The sequence below is a fragment of the Temnothorax curvispinosus genome, unplaced genomic scaffold (assembly GCF_003070985.1).
Source record: "Temnothorax curvispinosus isolate PA1 unplaced genomic scaffold, ASM307098v1 QBEX01001065.1, whole genome shotgun sequence".
In the NCBI taxonomy this organism is placed as follows: Eukaryota; Metazoa; Arthropoda; class Insecta; order Hymenoptera; family Formicidae; genus Temnothorax; species Temnothorax curvispinosus.
This window is the reverse complement of record NW_020210845.1, coordinates 1-27,078: the sequence shown is the minus strand read 5'-3', so window position 1 is coordinate 27,078 and position 27,078 is coordinate 1. Positions and strand designations below refer to the sequence as shown.

The window sequence follows — 27,078 nt, the reverse complement described above, 5'->3', positions numbered from 1 at the left end:
TCGAAGGCCCTGTTCACGGCGGAATAAAAAACCGCATGGAATAAGAACGTGGAGGAAGGTGATAATAAAAGTGAGATGAATGAGAATGAGCTATATCGAGTGATGAATTTTTATCTCGACGTTCAGGAATCGGCCGGGAAAACGCTCGGGATTTATATAATACGCACGCAATTAAAGTACGAAGGATATGTTAAAGAAATGAACATTCGCACGTTCGAGATAAGGCTGTAATTATAAGTCGCATTATACTTTATAATGGAGATGTATACTAAGTTATACTTTGACGTATTCGCGCGGGCGATCATGCAATTAGCTCGTTATGAAATTCTGCGTTGATCCTCGTTTATTCCAAATTGCACGATCTCAATGCGACTCGTTGCAGCCTTTTAGTTCGAATCCTTTTTTCTAACGCTTAAATTAATATTCTATAACGGAGAACTTGAGTCGCGCCAGTGAATAATTAATAATTAGCAAAAGGATTGTATTTTCGACCCAACTGGCAAGTTTTATTGTTCACAATATGCACATTGCGTATTGTGAACAATAAAATTTGCCAGTTGGGTCGAACGCAATCCTTTTGCTAATTATTAATATTCTATAATACTTGTTGGATCGATAGGCTTAACTTTTATTTCTTTTACATAAGGATCATCGAGTGAACAATGTGAGGAAAATCTGTTGTGTTTTCCACGAAACAACTTTTTCTTTCTTTTTACGGAACACGTCATCGACTTGCAAATTCGTCACACGCAAGAGGTTCAGCGGGGGCACACCTGTTTTCATTCTCGGCCGTTGGAATCTCGGAGTTATTGATTGATCCTCGAGGCGTATTGATTTTAAACTCGACGACAGATTTGTTCGTCACTCTTTAAGTGTACTTGGAGGTACATATATGTATTTCCGATTCTACGTATACTTTTAAAACACTTTCTTGATTTATCTCTTTTGTTTTCCTCAGAGTCCGAGAATAGAACGCGACTTTCGTCCCGTTTGACGTTCTATCTCGGCTTAATCGCCTTAGGGGAAATTATTTTACGTCGTTATCTCTACAGCTTTCTGCACTCGATGTATTCCTCATACTACTCTTCTCTCGATACGAAGCAATTTATTGTGAGATAAGACACCACTTGAAAAAAAGGACAATTGTGACGCAGTGCGATGATAGATAACAGAAAATGAAAAAAAAGGACACTTGTAACGCATTGCGATAATAGATGACAGAAAATCACCGTGGAAAGAAATGAAAATAATAGATGGGGTCGTAACATATGATATAATGTTATGCTTACATATTTAAATCTATAAAGAAGGCAATGTTTTGTCAGTCTCCGATTAATTTACTTCTTGTCAGTATCGAAATTAGATTTCTGCGAGGAGGAGGGATAATAAATAATCGAATTCTTCTTAAAAGCTCGAACTTTGCACCTCTGACGTTCCTTCAATTACAAAGCCTTTGATCATTAAACGTTGATTCTATTTTTCTATTTCTTTTACAATGTATATTCTTCATCTTCAGCAACGGACGTAATTTAAACAAATTATCCATTAGTCGAAGCGTCGATGCGTGTCCAGGATCGAAGGAAAAAAACGTCGGGGAATGAAAGCGGGGAATCGAAGCCTATAATCGAGAACGAAGATCAGTTCCCTCTCTATTAATTTAAAGAGACCTGAAAGGCATATATTTTTCTCCGATCTAATCCGGCCGTGGGCCGTCGTCTTTGCTACGATCCTGGGCGCCTGTCATCCGCGTGCGGTCACGTGTGCCGCCACCGCCGTCGCCGTCGGCCGCCAGGTCAGTGGTGCACGCGACGCGCTCGTCGACGGTACGTCGGCGCTGTTCCTCTCGACGCTGTTCGGCAATCAGTTGCAGGCTTCACGCGGCTCGGGGGCGGCCGGAATCAGCCGGAATCGCCGCGTCCCGTCGCGTTTTTCGAGCGCGGCGCGCACCGCGGGAAAAGCGGACCCGGCTCACCCACGTGATCATCCATCGCGCCCGCATATCGGATATCTGATCCGCGGATGACGCGGTACGGCGACGGAAGACCAGGACGGTACACACACACAGCCCTATATACTTGCTCCACACTCGCCGGTCTACCCCGTTTCCGTTTCCCGGCGACGATCGATTTTCGCGTCCACCCGCGCGCCCTATCGCTTGACGCGCGCGCGGGGGCTCTCGCCGTTATTTAACGAGACAAGGCAGGCAGGCAGGCAGGCATGCCACGCACGCACCGTGCTCTATTTTCGGATGAATTATTGATGGAGATCGACCCCGCCGTGATTACGCGTATCGCGCCCGCGTACCGTTACGAGAATGAGTCGCGAGAATCGAGGAACGAAGGGAAACTGTGTCATTCGCGGCGTGAGATAATTAATTAATTTCGGAAACGTTTAAGTTCGACGCGTCGCGTCGGCGTCGTCGAGCTTATCGTCGTTTTGACGCGCCGCCCGCAGTTATCTGCTTCTCGGCAAAATATTTGTTTCGCTCGAACCGCACACCGCACACACGCCGCACACACGCCGCACACACGCCGGATTTCGGAGTTGTATGATACAGGATAGTGTCGAAAATAAATTGTATCTATTCAAAAGGTTAACGCGTTTTGTTGTTATCATAAATAAGTCATAATAAACGGAACGTTTTATTCACGCTTCTCCGTAAAACCGGCATTCGAATCGGCTTCTCGTAACGCGAGAATCTCGGCCAAAACTTGTCAGCTTGTCGTCGTCTCGCGTGAACGTAAACAAAGTGGAAGGAAAATAATGTCAAAATAAGTTATCTGAAATAGAATTTCTGCAAAATTGCCCGTTTCATCCCCCGAAGATTAAGCGTAAGCGTAAATGAAAAACTTGTTTCTTTATTTTTATTGCACTTTTAACGATTCGATTAATCCTTATTTCTTCACAATGCGAATGACGCACGCGAAAGAAGTCGAAAGGTTTCTTCGTCCCTCCCTCTCTCTTTCTTGAATCGTAATTAAATAGCGAATCATATCTCGAGTCGCCTTTTAATTTCCAGCGTGACGTACGTAGAAAATGCAATCGCCGTCCTGGAGGTGAGAAGAGAAGAGTTCCGCGACACGTCGACCCGCGGCCCTGGTGGAAAAAATTTCTCATATTTTTTTCAGAAATGTTGCGAGAATGGGGACTCGTGAAAAATTCTGGAAACATATATTTTCTCAGATACTTTCAGAAAAATTGGATGAGGACTTTCGGAATAGTTCAGTATCCGTACACGGAGAGAACTTTTTGTTATCCCTTATAGAAATTTAATACTGTAAGTGATTATTTGGCTAGTAATTAATTACTTATTTTGAGTATTAAAATCATTAAAAACAGTACTTTTAATACTCAAAATAAGTAAATAATTACTTACAGTATTAAGGGATATTTTACTCTTAAATTCGCTATAAACTTGAGACAACTTGGCAACCAAGGAATTTTTAAAATATATACAAAAGACATTTTACAAACAACGTGATAAAAATTACCAGGCAGATTGGTAAATTTTGAAAAATAATTGTAATTTCCTACATATATTTTAGTAAAATCAATCAAGCATATTTTATATTTTAACACATAATAGGTATTAATATTTTTTATTAATACCTATTATGGTGGATATTAAGCAGAATAGCTCGCATAAAATTCTTGGTGGTACATGGTGTCCCACAACTACCATGATTTCAGGGTAAATTTTAAGAGAAAATTCTCTCCGTGTACGTATGAATAGAATGGAATTTACTACTTCAGTGTTTACAGCCAAGAAAGGACTTGGTTTACAATTTTTCATCCATACCTTAATTACATCTATTTATGACTAGACTCGCTATCCTTGTATTACACTTTGTTCGAATTGTCTATCTCCTATTCAACATATATTACTTCTACTTCCTCATTCCTATTAGTATCCATAATGTATGAAAATTTATTCTGACAAATTGCACAGATTTTCTCATGTTTATTCAGATTTCTACAAAGTTGTGTTGGCGAGGAAAATCTGAAATATTTTATTCTTATTTTTGTCTGAATTTTTTCTCAAAAACGTTCCAATTCATGTAAGAAAATCTGAAAAATTCTGAGCATTCTGAGAAAGTCCAAAAATTTTTATACAAATTCTGATTAATAATATAAAAAACTGAAAGATTTTTCCACCAGGGTTATCTCGCAGGAAGACGCGATCTTATCGCGATCTAATCAGACGAATAAAGCCATGGAAGCGATCGCCGTCTGGTATCAGCCGCACAAATCCTTGATAAGAAGCCTCTTTAGCGGACGGCTCTTCGCCGTCGTGCGACCGCGAACGTCCGCGAAATTCACGAGTGCGCGCGCTTTCTCCGTCCTCCTCCTCCTCCGCCGCTTCGTCCTCCTTCTCGCCTCTCCTCTCCGTCGTGCGCGGGTTTAGGAAATGTAGGTCTAGCCTGCCTATACTTTCTTCGTGGCAGTCTACTTTCCACGTGCGCAGGGTTCGAAATCGCTCCTCGCCGACCGTCACGGAGGCGCCGAGCTCGTCGCGATCCCGAGCCGTTTTCTCGCTGACATCCCCTTCGACTCCTTTAAACGACCCGGTGAGACCGGCTTCGCCGCGCCAGGGTGCGGTGGAGAAAATCCTCCGTTTAGAAGCCACGTCTTTTCGGAGATTACACTGCAAAAAAATTTTGTAAAATTACAGGTAATTTTGAGACCCACTATAATAAGTGTAGATTTCCACACATTTTTAATTTGTGTAATTGTAATACAAAATTACTTTTTCCTTCCGTACTGTAATTTTGTAAAATTACAACCATTATATTGTATAATTACAACTATTAGTATAGGTCTCAAAATTACCCACTATACTTAATTATAGTTGTAATTTTACAAAATTTTTTTACAGTGTAGGAGACAAATTTGCGTCGTAGGTGAAGTGTCGTTCGTCTTTGTCTCCTCGTCGCTCTCGAGGAGTCGTGACGCTTTTGGGAAATTTTGTAAAGAAGAAAAATTAATGGTCCCCTTTTCTCTTTTGCCGCACTTTGTTACCGCTTCTGTCGCGAGTTTCTTGCTCCCCTAACGCTCGCGGGGCTTCCCAGCTGCCGCGGAGTGAAATTGGTGAACGGAACCCGGGGAGGGAGCGGCGCGGGGGATAAGAAAGTTAAATTGTTTATTACGCGCTGGAATTTAAACGAACTTTCGTCCGTGACGGTCCCTTTGGTAGTTTAGTGCAACGATAATTCCCGTTGCAACGAATGCAAATCAAACGGATGCCATACGCAACAGAGCGCTATTTTATATATTTATTAAACATTCACCTTGAAAATATCGCGGCGAATAGAAGACGAATTTGAAACTAAAAGTGTCTTTGGAATGAGAGTATTGCGAGACAAGGACTACGTTTTATTTTGCGCAAATACCCCGCGATGTTGTGTAACGCAGAAGCAACGTTTCTTTGTGCCCGTTTCCCTTATCATCTATAATCATCCGTATAATTATATCCGTTACTGCTCGCCGATTACCGGATAATGTCACTTTTACATCTTAGCACCGTTCATTAGATCAAGGCGGCATTTTGCGACGGCGTTTCCTTGAATGCCATAAAAGCGTCACTCTCGCGCGAAAAGTTCTCCATATTTTTTTAAATATTATTTTAAATATTTCCAGGCATAAGCAGACATTACCTCACCTTGGACGTTTTGCGTTATCAGTTAGTTGATTGCATTATCGTTGTCCACAGATCCGAGTCGAGTTGATAAAACCGGAAATTATTTTTCTGCAGGAGGTGTCCACGGTACTGCTTGGATTATTAACTTCGTGACTTTCTAAATGTAATTAAAAATCGATTTGTAACTTTCTAAATGTAATATTTTTTTTTATACCAGTTCTTTTTTTCTTGTTTCTCTTGATAAGACTAGAATACGTTACTGTAATACGTTTTAAAATAGTATAACAAATAATTTAACAGTTATATAACAAGCACGATAATTTTTAATATATAGTTTAACATGGATTATAGAAATATAAATTTAAATATATATAATACTGAATTATAAGAGAAAATTAATTTTGCAAAATTACATTATCTTTGCAGAACGGTTTCCTAACACCAGCTAAAAGATGTCGGACGTTGAAGCCGATGACGAGGTAGATATTTTATGAAACTAATTTATTATGTTTTTTTGCACTTAAACGTCCGCATTCTGTATTTGATATGTTTCAATCTTTTTGCATTTCAGTTTCAAGATGCTCAGGAATCATTACCACAGTACGTATTATATATTGTTTACGTGTTATTTTACGTCAAAGCTTTTTCTCTGCTCTTATCCGAGAAAAAAAATTACTTGCGTCAGAATCAGCTCTTTTCCTGACTTATTATTTTGTGTCTCAAAGCACATTTTTTTTCTTTAATCTTGTCTAGGAAGAAAGATTACCTTTTAACTTAAAATTAAATTTTATTGCGTATCGTAATTGTTTGGACATTATTTTATGTCAACTTTTTTTTTGACGTTGCAAACCTCTTAAGAGGAAAAATCTTGTCTCAGACTCGCGTCTATGGATTTGGATACAGCGATAATGGAGTCGAAAAGGGCGATTCACTGTTTCTTCAACAACGACTTCGACGAGGCGAGAAAAATCATGGAGCCATGGGCGGACAGTAGCCTGTACCATTCTCTGGGGGCTAGCGTGTTCGCGTACCTAGAGGCGATGTTTACATTCGAACAAGTATTCCGATTGTTCATTATGTTTCTTCCGTTATGTTCCAAATATTTTTTTGTATTCGTCCACCCTAGTAATCGCATTAGATTAGCTAATTCTTTAACAATTTTGTCATGTGCAATTTTGTCATGTGCAGGAACACATCGAGAAGGCGTCGATGATGTTGAAGCAGTGTATAAACTTGTGCTCCAAACACCGAAAGCACACCACCATTACGCAAAACATCGGGAAAATGGTCAAGAAGATTAACTACGACGCTTACACGATCGGTAATGTATTGCGTATACGTGTAAAGTGGCATGCAATGTCTGTTCGTTGCGTATCTAATGAATATTACCTAACAAAAGTGACGTCAAATTTATTATATAACATCGATTTTAATAACAAGTGAATTCAAGCTCTTTTAATTAGAGGAATTTTTATAGAGATATTTATCAACAAATATTAATATAGAGTATCCCAGACTTTGTGAGAGTGACAATAATTAATGGCAAGCTTCTGTTACATTCTGTATAACACGTACAGTTAGTCTTCTTGTTGATAAACTTTAATAATTTACGGTATTAACATAATCTGTGCTACTGTAAATCTTTTGCTACATTAACATTAATAGAAATTGTTGCCGAGGCATTTTGCCAGATACAATTTTACAGTGACTGATTAATCCAGATGTAACCAAATAGCTTTTACGTAAAGTGCATAGTGCATGAAAGGAATGACCGAGGATTAATCTTGCAGAGGAAGTGCATGCGGAGCTCTGTTATGCCGAGTCACTCCTCTTAAAATCGATGCTCACGTTTGTGGAGGACGAGACTCTGATCAGCTTTGTCAAGGCAGGACTGAAAATTCGTACCTGTTTTCTGTCGTACAAGTAAATAAGCCACAACGGACTCGTCGATTCGTGATTTCGCCAACAATTCACAACTATTGTCTCTTGCAGGGAATGCATGACGATCTTGAAAAACCGGAAGTGGAAAGACGATAATCACAAAGTGCATTTCGAAGGCGGCGTTCACATGGGCATCGGTACATTCAATTTGGTATGCATATATTTATATGTATATATATTTTTATCTCGACAACTATTATCTTATCGTATATACTTATAAAATCGTACTTTGTTCCAGATGATCTCGTTGCTACCGGCACGTGTCATTAAATTATTAGAGTTTATCGGATTTTCCGGCGATAAGGTGATTAAGATTATGATCCTATGAGCATATATTACTCACGAAGAATATATTATTGCTAAAGTTTAATTTACTAAAAATATTATCGCTATTATTTAATCAAAAAATAAATATTGGTCTCTCGAAATTAAATAAAACTGATAAAGGATGGCTATGAGAGTCAGACGCAGTTATCGGTGCATCGGTGAAAGGCGTTCAAATATATACACTGTGAATAAATCAGTGAATTGGATCTTTTACGCACTGATAACTGCGTCTAACTCTCATAGCCATCCTTTATCAGCGCTATTAGTTACTAAGAATATATTGTTGAAGTTAAATTTTATTTATCAACTTAATTGTTAGGAATACGGTCTAATGGAATTGAGAGAGGGCTGCAACGATAGGAATGGCCTGCGACACGTCCTTTGCGTGTTGTCTCTACTGACCTATAATTTGATAATCTCCTTCATACTGAGCCACTCGGACGGCGATCTGGACTGGTGCGAGCAGGTGTTGGAGCAGGAACTGAGCGTCTATCCGAACAGTGTGTGGTTCCTGTTCTTCAAGGGAAGGCTGGAACTCACGCGGGCCAACTTCGAAGAGTGCATAGACTGGTATATAAAGTCGTGGAAAAGTCAGAATGTTTGGCCGCAGTTCGGTATTCTCTGTTATTGGGAATTGATGTGGGCGCACTGCTCGATGCAGCAGTGGAGCAAGGCGGACACGTACGCCACGATGCTGGCGGAAGAATCCAACTGGTCGCGCACTATCTACCTGTATCAGAAGGCCGCGATTTTGCTTATGCAGAAACCGTCCACCTGGAGTGCGGAGAAACAGCGAATCGACAGCCTGATGATGGAGGCACCGGTTTATAAGCAGCGTATCGCCGGGAAGTCGCTGCCGTTGGAGAAGTTCATGATCAAGAAGACGGAGCGTTATTTTGCACAAAAGAAGAACCTAGTCGTGCCCGTGTTTGAGCTTATGTACGTGTGGAACATGTTCAGGATAATAGGCAAGCGACAGGATTTGATATTAAATATATTCAAGAAGATAGAAGAAGAGGAAAGGGAACTTAAAGCAGCCTCGTAAGTTTCTCCGATAATTCTAATTGTTATTTCAGCATAAGTGTGTATTATAAAATATATATGATTGCACAAATCTTGAAACGAAAAAAATCGATAAAGATTAATGTTAATTAGGCATACAGAATGAGTGATAAGATTAAAAGAAGTGACCCAGTAGGATAAAATGTTAACAATTTGCCAGCAGATTCAAGTGGAATATTGTAACATATTAACATGAACTACGTTGTATTAATTTTGTACTCGACAGAGTCTATCGACATAATTTGACAGCAGGTTTCTGCATCAATGCAGAATTCTGCAGACAATCTGCCATAATATTTTATTAAAAATTCTGTTATATTTTTGTAGCATTTTGTCGATGAAATTTATAGTAGGTATTTTGCAAAATTTATTTTTGACAGATTTGGCAATCTCACGATTAAATAAAAATGCAAAATACAGCAAACATTCGTGTTATTATTTTGTAATTATAGATATAATTTGTTCTTTTATTATAAGTTATAAGTAATAAATATGTGATGTACTGTGCAGGAAAAGCGATTATCACGTAGACAACGAAGCGCTCCTGTTGCTACTGAAGGGCGCCTGTCTACGGCAAATGCAGCATCCTTTATTGGCGGAGGAGTGTCTACGAGGTGTTTTGCAACTGGAAAAATCTATCAAAGAGGACACGTACTTACTTCCTTATGCTACCGTGGAATTAGCGTTATTGGCACAAGATCAGGGCGACACTCAGCTGGCTATAAGCTTTTTGGAAGACGCCAAGTTAGTTTGGATTTTACATTATGCTATATTTAATATTGTTGGTTTTTACGTTGGAAAAATTAACTGTGTTCAAATTCTAGGAAAAACTATACGGGCTATTTACTGGAATCTAGATTGCACTTCAGAATACACTCGGACCTGATGATTTTGACCGGCAAGAAGACTAATAATCATACGATAAAGAAGCACGAGAATGATCATCGGCTGGAGACGCCTATTGTTGCCAATAATAGCGTTATTATTGCGGGTCCAAGTGCCGACGAGATTAAGACATAGAAGCATCGCAAAGCATGTCGGAGATCTACTTATCCTTACATAGGTTCTTTTATACCTTCCTAAATAACGTGCTGTACGTATTGACGAGGACTATTTTTGCGAAAACAAACCGAACGATCGTTTTACAACTTCTAACATCGAATGGCCTTGCGTGTAACTTTCGTTTGGTTTCGTTCTTCGTAAAGTCCGAGGATGTTATCAGAGATCTCTTTCGAAGGTTGGGCACATTTCTTAGAGCGTTTGATATATTATAATTATATAAATTATTTTCTTCCACGAGAGAAGAACGACGCGATAGTAATATATAAAAATTATATTTTGTAGCGACTATAACGTTAAATATATAAATTAATATCTTACGCTGGAGAAATAAAAATATAATATAAGGATCTTGCGAAACTTTACAAGGATTGGGCATATATTTTGTTGCGAGACTAATTATCTAATATAAATATAATGGATTATTATCTACATAAATTATTTCTTTTACGGAAGATCGGCGAGGTTCCAATGTGATCTGTGATTGTCTATTGTAATTACGACGAAAGAGTGTTAATAAATAATCATGTTACGAGGCTGTAAATACGTAAACGCGGTCGGGAATTGCGTGAACGAAATAATAAAATGAATTCAGAGTAATGTTACCCCTTCGAGCAATTTTTTAAAATTGTATTTCACCTATTTTTTAAAATAAGAATTAAATAATTAGGTTTGATATATAAGAACATTAAATTGTACAAGATAAATTTAAACTATAAAAAAAATATACCAAAATTATAGTAATATATAATACAAACAGTTTTAAAGTCTATATATTTTTAAATTTATGATATATATAGATTTTAATTAATACATATACATAAATATACACATCATGTATACATACATGTGTATATACTCCATACGTATAAATACTACACATAAAAAAATGTGTTTCCTAGGAATTCCACCTAGCAGCAGCACTTTATCCCTCTTACCGACCGAAGTAACTCAAAACATAGGTTATGTCAAATTCGCATACACGGTGTGGGACGGTGCATTATTGAACGTGCTGAACGTGCAATTTCGAAGAAGACTCGGGATAATTGCAGTCAAACGTGCTTCGTTCTGAAAGAAGAAAGGCAGCACAATGTCTTTACGTTCATGTAAGATTTCATTTACGTCGGTGTTTAATTTGTCAGTGCTAAACCATTCGACCATGCTCTGGAGTGGTCTGGAGTATACGCCTGTGATCACTGTGACTTGTCTTACCTCTTGCAAATTTTATTTATGCGATCACGATTCTGTGCAACTAATGACAGCGACAATAAAACTTGCAAGATGACGTTCGTCATTAACTTTAACCAAACTCGAGTTGACTAATTAATTGGTGATTAATTGGTCAAGTAATGTCTGTAATGTAGTATTTTATTAATGGATCCAATTATTGATTTGTTGCTGTCTGACACGAGAATAAATTAGATTAGGGACAATGAATTGCTCATATATAGTTAAGAATTTTGCTGAACCAATTACAGATTAATTTTATCCGAGTTTGTGATCAGAGTCGCTCTAAGGAGAAGGCAAAGGTTTAACGAACGTAATGATTGCAGATTCGCTTCTGAGGGGAATACACAAAACGTACGGCAGGAAATTCGGCACGGCTGTCAAGGTGAAGGATGAGCAGGCGACTCAAGTATGCGCGTTCCGCACGACAGAGAACAATCCAGTGAATCACAATACGGATCACATTGCCAGATTATATACCGTGCCGACAGACGTACACCAACAACTCTTTCAGTACGGCGGCTTACCTCAAACATTTGCAAAGCAAGTCACCACTTTTCAGGAGTGTGCTTTATTGATCAGGCAACCTGCGATCGAAATTATGTCTTACCTCAGTCAAGCTGACCTAACGAGGCCCGTCAATAAATATGTATTATGTATCCTTTTGGAAACAGAAAAGGAAAGCGCTTATTTTTTATATTAAAATTAAACTTAGGTAAAGAGGCTCGTTTCGAATCAAATTCCAAAGATAATATCAAGTTACCAGGCCATAGAGTCTAATGTGTTAAATTCGTAATTAAATTTTAAATATTATATTGTCATATTAAAAACATATATGTAATCTATACGATACAAAAAAAAAAACGTTGCGTAATTATTTCAATGTTTTTTACATTGCAAAATCGTAAGAGTTCTTTTCAATCTCCTCATTTTTTGTCGCTAATGGATTGGTTTACAATTTGCGTTATATTTTATATTAAAAGAGCATTAACAAAATAATACAAATGAAAAAGCCTTAATGATCTTAAATAGACGGGAAATACGGAACAGGAAAAAGTATTACATTGAGTCACATACTACACTATGCCCTCATGGAGAAATATATACTTGTTCATGTATATTGGGGTATGTTATATTTTTATGTAAATGATAGATACATCATCTTTCAGCGTTGTACTTGTACTAACTGCCGTTTATTCTTCAGCTGCTCGTTGGTTCAAGGACTTTAAAGAGGTCGCGAATTCGATATTATCTCCAGGTTGCATGGATCTGCCGATCGATGCCGGGATGTGGTTGAAACAGTTCAAATCTCAAAACTCGAAGTTACTTTCACAATTAGATGTACGTGCATCCCGCGATACGTTACTTCGCCGACTGTATCTAACGGGCGCTCGTTTTGCAGCTCAAAGTATCCAAGGATTATGTATGGAATCAACGCGAAATGACTGCGCAAGGTACTCCCATCTCAGAGCTCATCGACTTTGGTATAAGTCGCATGAAGTACGCCTGTGGCGTAGCGGACGCGTTGATAAAGGAACTAAAACTCGCCAGCACTGCAGGCAAGTGCAAGACGTTGGTCATGATAGACGGATTCAACGCGTTCACATCGAGTCACACGAACATCCACGACGACAATAAGGTGATGGTTCTGCCCAAGCAAGTCTCGTTGGCGGTACCATTCTTCGATATAACGAAAGACGATTGGTGTAACGGTGCAATAGTACTGTCAGTAGACGAAAAGGCAAATAAGGTACGTACCATAACTTGTATTGCATAATTAAACGTTTTTTTATCTAAAAATAAAATTCAACATATTGGACCCGGAGAAATGAAAACATTTCACATTTAAAATTCAAGAATCTTCAGCATTAAGCACGGATGGCTAATATAATGAGGGAAAAAATCTTTTTTGTTTTCAGGACCGACGGGAATCCTATCTTCCCAGATATTTGCTTGGCAAAGAAGGCTTCGAGCATCTGGATCCCTTCTTGCCAGTTTTAGTCGAAGACTATAACATCGCGGAATTTGACAGCATGATAGAGTATTACAAGGATCGCAAATGGATCAGAAACCTAACACCCAATGGTCAGAGAGAATTAGAATTAATTACTAATAAAAATCCGTTGGGCTTAATGGAGCGATGTAAATTCTTGTAAAAGTAATTGAACATTGAGATATTTATAATAAAATTTTTAAAGCTATTAGTACCTCTTTACGTCTTCATAAAGGTTATTTCTAGACTCATTTTATCTGTATTAATAGGAACATTTCTTTGAAGTTAAAAAAAACATTTATTTTCAATATCATGGATATTTTATTAACATATAGAATACAGTAATACATAATAATCCAGTCACCAAAGAATATTTTAGTGTCCTTTATGTTAAGATTAAGAATAAAATATTAAGAATATGGATACAACCATACATCGCACGAACAATATGAGGATACATTTTTTAAAAATAATATCGTAATATCGTAAAATAATATCAGGTTCGTGTACAACATAAATTTAGCAATACGTATATAAAGAAATATTGTTAATGATCTGTTATAAGAATTAAAGTTATGCGTTGCTCATATTTTTAAAAACGAAATCATATGTGTAAAATAAATTCAACACAAAAAAGACATAATAATATCTAACAAATGATAATTATAAACTATCATACCAACTATTGAAAGTATAGACTATTAACTGTTAACTGTTTTTTTTTGTTGCCGTTTATTACGTAAGCTATCGTTAACTAAAGTTTGGCCCCATCCCCCCTAATGATGGGGCATCCGTACCGGATGTATTACATCCAGCGCCTTGTCAATGTTACCGTTTTGCGCAACCAACAGATGGGTGAGCCATGAGCCCTCATTGGAGAATCCCATCGCCATCATCGCTTCTACGGCGCGTTGGATCTTGGGATTTGGATGATAAAACTCGTTTCTTACTTCTTCAGGTAAGGGTGGGTAGATTCTCGAGTTTGACGGTGTTTTTTCTGGCTCTCCCATGGGTGCTGATGGTGTAGTAGCCTGTATAATGAGGTATTCTGAATACGTGATACGTACACACGCGCAATAAATAAGATTCAGGACTTATGATACTATCATTGGTACCTGGTACCAATGATAGTATCTATTGAGTTGAGTAGGTCAAAAAAATCAGTTCTATCAGAATTAGAAATTAATTTTCAGTGTTGGTAAAGCGAATAATTTGCAAATAGGGTTCTATCAATCCTTCAAATCCTGAATCCTCTTTTTATAACACCATGTATATGTTAAATTATCATATTTCTTAATTATATATCTTAATTCTCTAATATTGTGCGATTATGTCTGGAAAGTAACATTTATGATTATATGTATTTTAAATATCATGAAACCTTTTAATATTTTATTAATTCTGCATGTTCTAGTCAACTACTGTTTATTTTGCATATATGCGGAACGTACCTGTTTAGGCGTACTACTTCCGTTCGTGGAGGAGGAAATGGACGAGGTGCGACTAATATTGGGGCTTTCGCGTTGTATCATCGTCCATTCCTCGGCTTCGGCCGCTTGTTCAGTAGATGTTGCTGCTGGTGCCGGTGCCGATGCCGGTGCTGATGCTGGTGCTGGTGCTGATGCTGCTGCTACCGCCGCCGTTGCTGCCGCTGCTGCTGCTACTGTTGCTGCCGCTGCTGCTGTTGCCGCTGCATCCTTTTGTGACGATACATTATCCGTCGAAGGAGTAGCTGCGGTACTTACAGGATCGTCGCGCAGTTTCTTTCCTTCGCCGGGGAAGGTCTTCTTAGATGAGTCCTCCGAAGACGTAGATGCGCGGTTCTCGGGCGTACTGGCCTTCGTCTGAGCGCTGCTCGCGGGCTTGTTCTTGGCGGAATCGTTTTCGGCCATCACGGTGACGTTGATGCCGAGCGGATCCAGGAACTGCGAGATGTTGGAGATGTTGTCCTCGACGATCTTCAACAGCTGTGAGAAAGAGTGCCTGGTCGCTTCCCGCTGCGGATCCTCCGTCGCCTCGGTCGCAGCCTCGGCGGATGGTTCCCTCTGTTGCTCCTTAGTCCGCTTCTGCTCCTGGCTCTCGTCTGATGGACCGGCACAAATGTCTATTACGAAATTCTCCAGTGAATTTATTATAGACGGATCAAAAGTCCCAAATTTACCATCAGTGCCGAACATGGGACAGCTGCTTCGCTTGCTCCTGTGCGGACACCTACGCTCGTCCTCTTTGCAGTGCTGCGCCGCCTTCTTCACGAACTTGCGCATGTGGTGAGCGAAGCGGCGGCCGTGATAGCTCGTCCACTCGATCGGCTGCGTCATACGGACCATGTAATGCTCCGGATGATTGCCCGCCGTCATGCAGCTGGTGCACAAGTCGTAATCCGGACATTGCATGCACTTGAAGCGGAAGCCACGTATATTCTTGTCACACACGTCACATACTACGCCGGGATGCAGCGTTTCCATGTTCAACATATCTATCGGGTCTCGCTCTGCTCGCAGCGAGATATACAGTTTGTAGATGTTGTGCCTATCCATCTCGTGTATCGCGATCTCCAATTCCTCGTTGGTGGATATGGTAATGGTCTCGTGTTCATTATCTATTAGTAACAATTAACAAAAGACAAGTTGTATAGTTAGTTGCGATCACCCAGTACACTAACAGCTGTGACTTCTGTTTAACACACAAAGAACATTGACCGTATCATAGATCATAGTAACTTTACTTCTTCATATTATAAGGTTACGCTGAAAATATAAATTTATAAAGGTTCGCTGTGCATTTGTGCAAGAATTAATATATCAAAATTTGTTTTCAGTGCCTCTTACACTCGATCTGCACAGTAAACAGGAAAAACGAAAGGATACATTATATTTAGATACTACAAAACATTTTACATTAAATTTCAGGGTCTCAAGTTTCAGATTAAAGATTCAACAATTTAACATTATACATTTATACATTGCTGTAACAGTTTTTGCTTCTTGAATAATTGAACTGTTAGGCTGCGTTCGGAAACGTCACCCGGATAGACACAGGTATACTCCCTTCTCCTAACTCACTGAGATAGAAAGAGAAGGGAGTATACTCGTGTGCACTCGGTGACGTTTCCAAACGCAGCCTTAATGATAAAAAAGTGTATACACAAATACCTTTGTCCTCAAAGTACCTATGAATAAGAAAAAAAGGAAACTACACAAAAAGCTGGGCACGAGTAGGTACTTATACGCAGTTCTGAATTCAATTTGCTTTTGCCGACATCAAATACGTCGTCAGCTCGCGGAAGATAACGCACAGCGCAGAACATTAAAGTGATACAAGGCTACTGATAAACGACGTCGATTGCTGACGTCAGATCAACAACCTCGCCGTTGCGTTCGCCGCCTTCGAGAAAGAGACAGAGAGAGAGAGAGAGAGAGAGAGAGAGAGAGAGAGAAAGAGAGAAAAAAGGAGAACACAAAGAACCTCACCTTTCCAGTTGACGGTGAAGTTCTTGCCCCGCAGATCCGGGAAGATGGTCTGCAGCTTCTCGCGCAGGTAGACGAAATTCGTCGCGACATCGGCGTCGACGCCGAATCTGCGCACTTCCGTGCAGGTCCACGGGTCCTCCAGGTACACCTTGAAGCTCAGCTTCGCCTGCCTGTTAATCTGCCTGGCCATATCGTCGCGTCGGTTCGGTTCGGCGTACGTTGAAACGTGGAGAGAAGACTACGGAAGAAACGTCTCGAAGTATCCGAAATATATATCCTCGATATACGTATATATCGTTTTTCCCCGTTTTCTTCGTCTTCCTCAATTCCTCACTGATGCAGTTGCGTCGAGAGTCGCGCGTCGTTTGTCGGGACGACGCCGCGGCCGCTCGCTTTTATACACGATCGATAATCCACCGAACGTCCGTCACGTCGACACTCTCTAGGCGCCGCCAGTCACTTCCGGCGACTCCGGCGTCGCGCGCTGTTCTCGATCCTTCCGCCGTTGCTCCTTGTCGTTTCTTTCGTTTCTTCTTCGCGATTTTATGGTAAGATTCGGACACGTCGGTGGGAAGAGGTTTCGCACGGAAAGATGACGATTTCGGGACGGGAAAGGGTCTTTCTTGTTGGATGAATTTGAACGGCGGAAGTCGGCGCACGCGCCGCCATTTCTGAGTGAGTCTGCCTATTTTGACAGATGGTAAACCACGTGACTATCGTTACACGATGATTCACGATTGGAGGTGAATGAGGTGATAGCGTCGTTGCGCTACGTAGTTGCATCATTGGGCATAATATGATTTTCACCTTCTTCTTTTTTTTTATTAAACTAGCTGGAGTGTTAAAATTAAATATTGCACTAGATTGTTGCATTAGATTATTGTTTATGATAAGTTGTGGAAACGTTTTCCGCGATGCGAGAATAATGCGTAAAACAATCGACTTGATTTTATTCCTGACGTGGATTTCGACGGTGATTTTACGCGTTATTGATTCTCGAAAATTCAGTTTTGCATTTGAAATTTACTGTAAAATGATTAATAAATGACATGCGTAATTTCAAACCGGTATTTAAAAAAGATATTAAACAGAATATATTAAAAAATAGACTTTTTACAATTTATGTATTGTAAATAACTAATATATATCCAACATATATACATACACAATTCTTTATTACAACTGCGGCCTTCTCTTATTTCTCAATGCATTCGTTTCTCAATTTCGTTAAATTTTATCGCATATTTCTTATCTCATTCTCATTATATATATAATATTACGCATTTCTACACATATGTTTTTCGCTGTGGAGCGGATCGATAGCTTCGCCGGATAGGCGCGGAACGGTCCAGAAATATTGCGACAGAGCCGCATACAGTCTAGAAGCGTCTGGAAAGTAACGGGGAAAAGTGCGCATTCATTCGGCCATGCGATTTTGCGGAGTGACGCGCTCAACTCCACGTTTTCTAGATCGCTGTCTATGCGCGCACGCGGACGACGGACAAACGTGTTTATATAACTTTCGCTACATTCGCGTTATTACGAACGACTAGAGGTGACGATAAGCCGAGGACAACCGCGCGTTATTTTGCGTAATTATAAAATATAAATGTGTGCCACGACTGAAAACCTCGTCGGTGCCGCAACGCGTGGACGTTTTGCGTCGTCGACGAGAATTTGGAAATAATTGCATTTTTTTAGTACGTCACATAAGCGGCGCGTAAAACGACAATAAAATGTTGTTATTGACAGAAAAATCTAAAAAAAATGCAATTGAGATTAAATAATTTTAATCAGTTAGTATAGATCGAGATAATATAAATACGTTTGTGGCTATTATAGCTATTATAGTAATTATAATTTACAAATTAGAATTATCGGAGAAGCAGGAAATATTAAAAATGCCGATGTCAATAAAAGTAACGATATAAATTCTCTCTGATTGAATGACGATATTATAACAGTCACTATTTTCTTGTATCTTAACATCGCTCATAAATTAGCAATTGTTGTGAAACCAACAAGGTCGGTTGTTCGCACGGTAGTCGCTGAATCATTTTTGGTGCCATGATTACTAGGCGAATTTGATGAGCGCCAGCAGCTCTCTCCGACCGCGAGGCGATCGATGAATCATATATCATTATGCATTAACTTTGAAACTAATAAGAGCTGTCCAGAAAGCAATCGCACAAACAGATGTGACATATGTATATATAGAAAATACATTATCAGCTTGAGGTCGGTCTCTGCATTTTTCTCGTACGTTTTTATAATCGATTATAGCTTGAAGATAACTACTTATTGCTCGCAATCCGCAACAATAAGGCCGCTGTTGTGATTCATTTAATTATCTAATTTGTTTATTTATTTATTTTTTTAGAATTTGAAGTTGCGACAATCGTTCTATGCATTTCATGACTTATGTATCGTCGATCATACATTATTTATATATACATACATATATGTAATATAATAATATATAATATATACACATATATATATATCCTTTATGTCTACTGAAAATCGCAAAGTCATGTGGATGTGTCCAGAGTCGGATACGAACGATATTTTCAAATTTATGGGCGGAAAGTCAACAGTCTCGCATCACATTTATAACCATTCACTTTCGTATCGCCATATATGAGTGATTTACATCGGTGCAAATCTAATCTAAGAATTAATCGCGCTTAGCAATTAATCAATATCTCCGAACATGTTTATTATCTGACATGAATAGAATGTTTAATTACTTTTAGAATATGTAATAAAAAGATACTTTTATTTACTGTAACTTTAAACAGTCGGGGAAGATCTCGCGTTTAATTAACTGCGTACATTTTCAGATCTCGCATTTTATGTTAATTATTCAATATGAATATTAAGAAGATATCGTTGATTCTTAATTTAGCGACCGCGCAAGAAAGGAAAGCGATTTAAGCAAATTACCCCGTTTGATCGGTCGCAATTTCCACGTCGCATCGCCCGCAGAATCACCGCAATTATGTTATCTGAATTAAGCGCTCGATATGTATTTACGTCCTTGCATTTACCCCGCGTATTACTGCAACCAGAAGACATTTGTCCTGTTAAGCGGAAGTTTTACCCGTTTAGTTGATCTTCCCGGTCTATCGCGCTGTAAACTTCTCTCGACCGATCCTCCAACGGTGAAAAAAAAAGATTATTGGTCTGTTCGGCGGGTCCGATGTCGCTTTGTCGTTCTTCTCGGCACTTCGGCAAGGATTCACTTCAACGTCGACGTCTTCGTCGACATGACACTCAGCGTCCGAAGACGTTAAACCGCGGCGCTCGTTAATTCACTCATCCTGGAGACAAGTACGGAGATTACGGGGGTCAGTTCGAAATATCTTCCAAACGGCACAGTATTATTATTGCTAGAACATATATTTGTTATACATGTCCTAGTAATAATAATACTGTGCCGTTTATTTTAATTGAATTAATCTTGGACTCTATTTTTTCCTTTTTCAAAAGTTGACTGGAGTTTTAAGTAAAATTTTTTCTTCCGAAAAGAATGTCGTTGCACATCGCGTACTTGATGCTATTTTTGACAGCGGTATTGATAGCGGTTCACTATTCGGCGGCGTTAGTCTGCTTCCTATAACGGCGTGCACTCGCATTCTGGCTTTTCAGATGATAGAAGAATTCGTCGACGATGGTACCTATAAGTTAATCGTTCTACGTGGCAGTGCCGACTACGACTTACAATTAGTCGTCGTAAAAGTTTACTCGGCGATCGAGGAGCTCGACTTTCACTTCTGCTCTACACCTTTTGAGCGATCAAAGTTATGTCAGAGACCATGTAATATCTACCGTGTGATTTCTTTCATGCTGACGCACATAGAGAAAAAAAATGATGTTGTATCAACAGTATCAGGGTAATTGGAAATAATCTTGCTAATTCAATAGACAATAAACAGTGATAAATTGCTTGTGAGTCGCAACACGTTTCCGCGACTGAGGGAAAATAAGTATTAAAAAATTTAAGAATTAAACATATTAAACATGTCGTCGATATTTTCAAATGTATCCAGCTCTGCCAAAGATGAAATGAGAAGGATGGCTGGCTTACGAGTCGTGCGTGGACGATCTTGAATGATTTTCGAAATGTTATTTAAATATTAATATTATTAACAATTTTGAATTTTTTTTAAGCCTATAATAGTGATTATAGTACATAGATGAAGATATAAGTTATTATACTGCGAATTATTATGTTTGCAGCGTGTTAACACTAAAATAAAAAAAAAAAATTAAAACATCTTCCTATAGCGAGAAAAAAAACTTCAGTTTTAGCATTTTTGTTGAAAGTTATTCAATTTTCGTTGACAATCATTCAAAGTATCCAATATAAGAAATCAAATTAAAGAATATATATTAAATTATTTTCTTGCTGAGTGCCACATCCCTTTTGCGAGATATGTACGTTTAAATTTATTGATCTTATGCATCGAGTTGAAATAAGCTAAGATACGTCGATATAACTTGAAATAGTAATGGGTGTATAAGAAGTAGGTGGATAAGTAATGCCAGCTATGGTGAGCTTAACGACAGCGAATAATTTATCGGTTTGGCCGATGATTCGCCGATAAAAATTGTACCGTCGCATACCTCCATCTACATAATTTGTAATAATGTTGCTGCAATAATTAATTATATAGATCCTAGGATCCGATAAATTTTTGTATGCGATGATCATCTTTTAGTCACGCGTTCGCATTCTTGAGAGAATCGCAGTACCTTCATTCTTCTCTTTAACCCTCTGGCGGCGATAGCCGCTCTGTGAGCTTTTTCGATAAAGGACTTTTCGATTCATTGTTGTGTTTAGCAGGATCTGGGATTCCGATTTCTTTGTGCCTCTCTACAGTCTCACCTGTTCGTTTTAGTTCACAAGAGGGATAATTTTTCCGAATTAAACGTTAATTATATTTATTGCAACAGTGTCCAACTGGACGAAATTGACATTTATTTTTTACACAGTAGCCGTTAATCTGCATTTTAAGTAAGTTCTTCGTTCTTCCTCGAGCTCCGTTGTGCGTTGCTTCTTTTGCGAACTAGAAATTGGTCGTTATCGAGCGACGACCTTTTAGAAAATAGTCGCCTTAAAAGAAAATTATCTCGCAATTTCCCACGAAATCGATATTAGAACGATTATTTATTAATCCTTAACGATGATTTATAGATCCGTATAGAATCGCGTAAATTGACTTGACAATTCTGTTGGTATATGCACGAAGAACTCGCCGCTGGGGATCGATCATGTATCTTTTCCCCTAGGACGAAACGTGAAAAGTGAAAAGTTTATCTCTTTCTATTCAATACCAATAGAAAGAAATAGTTACATGAAATTTTTCACTTTTCACGTTTTCGCTCTAGGGAAAAAGTTACATGATCGTTACCTAGATCTCACACGAGAACGGTACGATCGGCGGGTTTTTCGGTCTGTTGCTGATAGGGCTCAGCAAAGTGATGAACTTCACGGTGGAGATTCTGGATCCGGCGGAGGGATTCGGCAGCTGGAGCAAAGAGAAAATGGTGTGGACAGGTGCGATCGGCCAGTTGGTGGCCAATGAAGTTGATATCGGCATCTCCGGATTCGCGATGACGACTGGCAGACAAAACGTCATCGACTATACTATACCACTGATGCGCTCGCCATACCGCCTTTATTTTAACCCGTAGTGGTCACACCTCCTAAAAATAACGTAGTGGTCACACTGGGTCCAATAGACCCCACGCAGAAAAACAGTTGCTATTTGCGTTCTTTTTGGTGTATTGATTCAAATCTTGAACTGGAATTTAGTTTAAGACTTCCTCTTTATAATTCACTATTTTTTTCTTCTTTTTAAAATTTTTTTATGTTGAAAAAACGCGAGAAAAATTTTTTTCGAGAAATTTGACTTTTTTCACAAAAATATTCACCAAAATGTCAATTTTTGAGATAAAGCAAAAAAAACTTCCTGCGTTTTACTCTCAAAATAGTATACTTTTAAGAAAAAAATAGCCTGGGGTCTATTGGACCCAGTGTGACCACTACGGGTTAAGGAGCCTAACACAGCCTTGGTGGAATGGTCTTTATCATTGAACTATAACCATACATGGTTATAGTTCAATGGTCTTTATAGTTCAGGGTAATAATTATCTTTAGATCAACAATACTTATACATAAATTAGTATTAGGTGTATTATTAATAGTAGACATGCATTATTTAATCTATTACATATGCCTATGGTAATTATATTAACTACAATTAGAGGGCTAAAAATTAGAGTGGTGTAAGTCAAATTTTTTTCAAAATATTTGATTTACACCACTGTAATTTTTATCCCTCTAATTGTACAATGATAAAAGTTTAAAACTGCACAAAGACTTTATAATCATCCTGTTCATTTATAAAATTAAAAATGCAATTACTTAAGATTGTTTAATTACATCTCTGGGAAAAGTGTTAACATTGAACAAAAAACAGTGTTAAGATAATTTATGCTAAAGATTCACGGTAACAAAGTGGAATAAATTGCTGCTTTTCTTCACCGATAAATGTTCCAGGCATTCAGCTCTATAACTTGGATAGCATTATTAATGACAATAATAACAGCTTCTATTCTATTGACTATCATGAAGACAAAGGATACTTTTCGATGAACTTGATGTTCAAAAACTATATTAATGTTTGGCGGATTTATTGTCAGCAAGATTTGTCAGGTAACGTTTACTAGAGACATTCAATATTTGTCGAGCATAATATTTTGATAAGAATATGCATACGAATTTAATTACTGATGTTATATAATTTATCGTCTCTATTTTATACTTTATAATTATATTCTTGAATTTTAATAATATCTCGATGTTTAAAGATATATGTATGATCACATATAGTCTTACTCATAATGTAAATGTAAGAAATGAATAATAAAGATATTCTTGGAATTAAAACGTTTGAAGTTATGATTTATTTCACTTTGTTTTCCTGAATATTCCTAATTATATTGCAATACTTTGTCAATTTTCCAGACTTTTGATTTTCACGTAAGCCGGATTTGAAAGCCCGAATTTTTAGAAATTCGAGAAATGCTTGGAAATGTAAAATATTCTTGACAATTGAGAAAATTCTTGGAAACTGACAAAATTTTTTATATTGATAAAGTTCTTAATCTTGACAAATTCTTTATGTTGATAAAATTCTTAAATTTGATAAATTCTTTATGTTGATAAAATTCTGAAATTTTCTGCAACTGATCATTCGCATTGGTCAATTGTCAAATTGCTTAAATATGATTAGTCAATTTTATTTTTCCATCCGAGATCTCGAAGCAATTTCTAATATCGTTCGAACACAAAGCTTTGGAATGCTTCGCTTGTTTTTCTGCCCTCCTGCCCCCACCTTCTTATAAGCACAAGGACATAAACGCACATTTGTATATAAGGGAACGCTCAACAATTTGACTGCCTGTTCTTTGTCTGTACGTATCGGTTGTGGATTGACTCGCAGTTTTAACGGTCCTGAAACAATTTTGACTTTCGTAGCTTCAGTCGCCGAGAAATTCAGGATTCATCATGTATCGGCTTTTTGTGACGATGACGGTAATCACGGTAATGCCCGTTCTAGACTGGAGGATGAGCCGACTCTCGGCTCATCCGCCTTCTATAGTGTACGTGACATAAACTATACATAACCTATAGATTTTTACCCGTCTACACCACTCACTCGGATGAGCCGAGAGTCGGCTCATCCTCCAGTCTAGAACGGGCATAATCAACTTCGCGTCAATCAACGCGAAGTTGCATAGGTGAGTGTACATGTTATATACAATCAATCCACATTTATATCGACACGATGAATTATAATATCGTATAGAGATCGCGCTTCCAACTACTTGGAATCGCCGCAGAATTCGCGATAAATAATTATCAAATCAATTTCAAATACCATAATTTTATCAAATCTGTAAGAAAAACGCATTTTAAAAGTGGAATAAAGTGAGCAAACTAATTGCAAGAGATGCTTTGAGGATTCCTTCGAAAATCTTATTTTAAGTGAGATTATCGTCTTTTCATGATGACACCAATCTCACTTAAAATACCTAACTACATTCTAATGCGTAAATATATGCAGGTAGCATTTATTTTTTAATGCCAAAATGTCGAGGATTTAATAGTTTTTAAATAAAAAGTGCTTGAAAATAATCAAATAAATTATTAGAAATTCGTATTTATGTTCTACGATATATGTACATATACATTCGCGTTTATACGATACATATACGCATATAATATAACGGAATTTTTTTTATGTTGCTTCAAGAATTCCGTTATACAGGACTAACACGACATCCTCCGTTGAAAAATCTTCGACGGAGACTATGAGACGACTCCGTTATCCGAATCTGGACGCAATCATACCTCTTATTAATTACCAAGATCTTCAATACTACGGTACTATCTTTATTGGAACTCCACCGCAAAAGTTTAATGTACTTTTCGATACTGGTTCCTTTGTACTCTGGATACCATCCAAAAACTGCAACGTTAGCCAACCTGCTTGCTGTAAGTATATTATAACATCGCTACCTCCCCGACAATCTATCATTCCTATGTACATTTTCCTTTTCTAAAAAGGAGATGTGAAGTTTATTGTTGCCGCTTTTCCGCGATGCCGATTGGTTTCCTTGCTGCGCTTACTTCATTTGCAGCTGTCATTGTATATTTTGACAGTTGTGTATAATAGGGTTAATAGTGAAATGTTAAAGATAAATAGCGCGCGCGTAGCGCGCGTCTGTAGTGTCTAGTGTATTAAAAAAATTAATGTTTCAAGTATTAAAATAATCTTAATAACTTTTTTCTCGTTTAATGATTGATGTCAAGTAAAAATATAAGAGAAGAATAATGCTGTAGAATTGTATCTGTTCTATTTATATTTCAAGTAAAGTTATAAAATCTTTAAAGCAACAGCAGTTTCAAAGATTCGAATCAGTGGTAAGGTAAATATTATGTAGCTAAGTTCCATACTTACATACTCTCTTATTTACATTATTTAGCACACTTACTTTAAAGATACAAATAATTTCTTATACAAAACAGCTCACATGTTAAAGCAAAAAATATAAACATAAATATATTTGATGATTTAACTACTGTTAGTTATATATATTTAAATTAATATAGAGAAATTTATATTTCTAGATTCTTCAATATTAACTGATTTAATTTTATTTACTACTTTTTGCAGTGGAACATAATAAATATGATCGTACAAAGTCTACCACAAACGTGGTGCCCGATGCAGGCCCAACTCCATTTGCTATTCCTTACCACAATGGAATGTGGCAAGATGGCATACTGTACGGAAACTCTTCTTATGATGACGTAAGGGTAAGTCATCGTCAAGTAAATAATATATTTAATTCTAATCACAGTCATAATTTATGAAAATTTTCTAAAAAGTACATGTTGCTATTATTCTCCGAAAGAAAAAAGGCGCGCAATTATACTTTATTAATAATATCAACGTTTCGTAGTTTCATGAGGATTGGAATGCGGTTCCAACACAGGTATTAGCAGAAGTGTCTAATTTCTCGACAAGTTTTTGGGACTGGTCACAATGCGACGGCGTTGTGGGGCTGGGTTATTCAGACGAGAATCTCTTCCAAAACATGATTGAGCGAGATCTGGTGGACCAACCAATTTTTAGCATCTATTTAAATCGGTATGTATCTTTCCGTATGCCTCACGTGTGCTTAATACTATTTTTTAAATTACATACTTTGTCTTTCCACGCAATGTAAAATGCAAATGTATAAACAATGTAAAAAATATACAACCTATACAGAAATTACTAGAACTCACATTTGGGCGGTGAAGTGCTATTGGGTGGCATTGATGAACATTATTACATACGCCCGATTACGTATGTGGATGTTACCCGCAAAGAATACTGGCAATTCAAAATGGATAAGTATGTAGTTTTTTTTTCTAAATTATACATATGTTAACCACGGATTATATGTCAGTTAATTGGTAATGCTATCCCACTGTAGGATTCAAGTAAAAAATTACACCTCTTGCTCAGAAGGCTGTCAAGCTATCGTCGACACGGGCGCTCTTATGATAGGTGGACCACCGAGGGCTATCGCAGCTCTCAAGAGAGAGATCGGTGTGGTTAATCATACGGTAATTGATTATTCTTTTCTGCAATGGTAGCTTTCAACTACCTTAAATACCTTAAATAAATTATTGAAATAAATTAATAAATGTTTGATAAGTTACGGATTATTAATATGGATTACTAACACTGACCTTCGTTTAAAGGTGAACTGCAATGAGATTTCTAATTTGCCCG

General features: G+C 37.9%; 4 protein-coding genes across 11 annotated transcripts; 3 read left to right on the top strand and 1 right to left on the bottom strand.

Moving 5' to 3' along the window:
- The first annotated feature begins 1,798 nt into the window (after positions 1-1,798).
- Positions 1,799-10,632, top strand: LOC112459680 (tetratricopeptide repeat protein 39B-like). 6 transcript variants are annotated; one of them, XM_025023951.1, is made up of 12 exons: positions 1,799-2,051; positions 5,753-5,801; positions 6,065-6,117; positions 6,210-6,238; positions 6,516-6,696; positions 6,827-6,959; positions 7,429-7,561; positions 7,631-7,730; positions 7,818-7,883; positions 8,226-8,947; positions 9,479-9,712; positions 9,793-10,632. In XM_025023951.1, exons 3-12 carry the CDS (start codon positions 6,091-6,093, stop codon positions 9,986-9,988), a joined length of 1,821 nt encoding a protein of 606 aa, XP_024879719.1. In that variant the 5' UTR covers positions 1,799-2,051; positions 5,753-5,801; positions 6,065-6,090; the 3' UTR covers positions 9,989-10,632. The 6 variants fall into 6 exon arrangements, with proteins under 6 accessions (XP_024879719.1, XP_024879736.1, XP_024879693.1 ...); XM_025023968.1 differs by having other exon boundaries at positions 5,711-5,764; XM_025023925.1 differs by having other exon boundaries at positions 5,711-5,801.
- Positions 10,633-10,992: 360 nt separating this feature from the next.
- LOC112459736 (28S ribosomal protein S29, mitochondrial-like) lies at positions 10,993-13,461 on the top strand. The gene is made up of 6 exons (XM_025024015.1): positions 10,993-11,133; positions 11,581-11,910; positions 12,287-12,379; positions 12,459-12,595; positions 12,657-13,004; positions 13,174-13,461. The coding sequence occupies exons 1-6, from the start codon at positions 11,118-11,120 to the stop codon at positions 13,408-13,410; spliced, it is 1,161 nt and encodes a 386-aa protein (XP_024879783.1). The 5' UTR covers positions 10,993-11,117; the 3' UTR covers positions 13,411-13,461.
- Positions 13,462-13,606: 145 nt separating this feature from the next.
- On the bottom strand, positions 13,607-17,099 carry LOC112459722 (sequestosome-1-like). Of its 3 annotated transcripts, none has more exons than XM_025023997.1 (4): positions 16,718-17,099; positions 15,409-15,846; positions 14,699-15,351; positions 13,607-14,278 (listed from the first exon to the last, which is right to left on the bottom strand). In XM_025023997.1, the coding sequence occupies exons 1-4, from the start codon at positions 16,905-16,907 to the stop codon at positions 14,024-14,026; spliced, it is 1,536 nt and encodes a 511-aa protein (XP_024879765.1). In that variant the 5' UTR covers positions 16,908-17,099; the 3' UTR covers positions 13,607-14,023. The 3 variants fall into 3 exon arrangements, with proteins under 3 accessions (XP_024879765.1, XP_024879758.1, XP_024879769.1); XM_025024001.1 differs by having other exon boundaries at positions 13,608-14,278; positions 14,699-15,330; XM_025023990.1 differs by having other exon boundaries at positions 14,699-15,846.
- Positions 17,100-24,341: 7,242 nt separating this feature from the next.
- Positions 24,342-26,909, top strand: LOC112459743 (lysosomal aspartic protease-like; the record flags this gene model as incomplete). Its single annotated transcript, XM_025024025.1, has 5 exons — positions 24,342-24,529; positions 25,045-25,286; positions 25,969-26,111; positions 26,258-26,445; positions 26,777-26,909. Coding segments are annotated over exons 2-5 (648 nt in total), but the record flags the coding sequence as incomplete, so codon positions are not given.
- Positions 26,910-27,078: the final 169 nt, after the last annotated feature.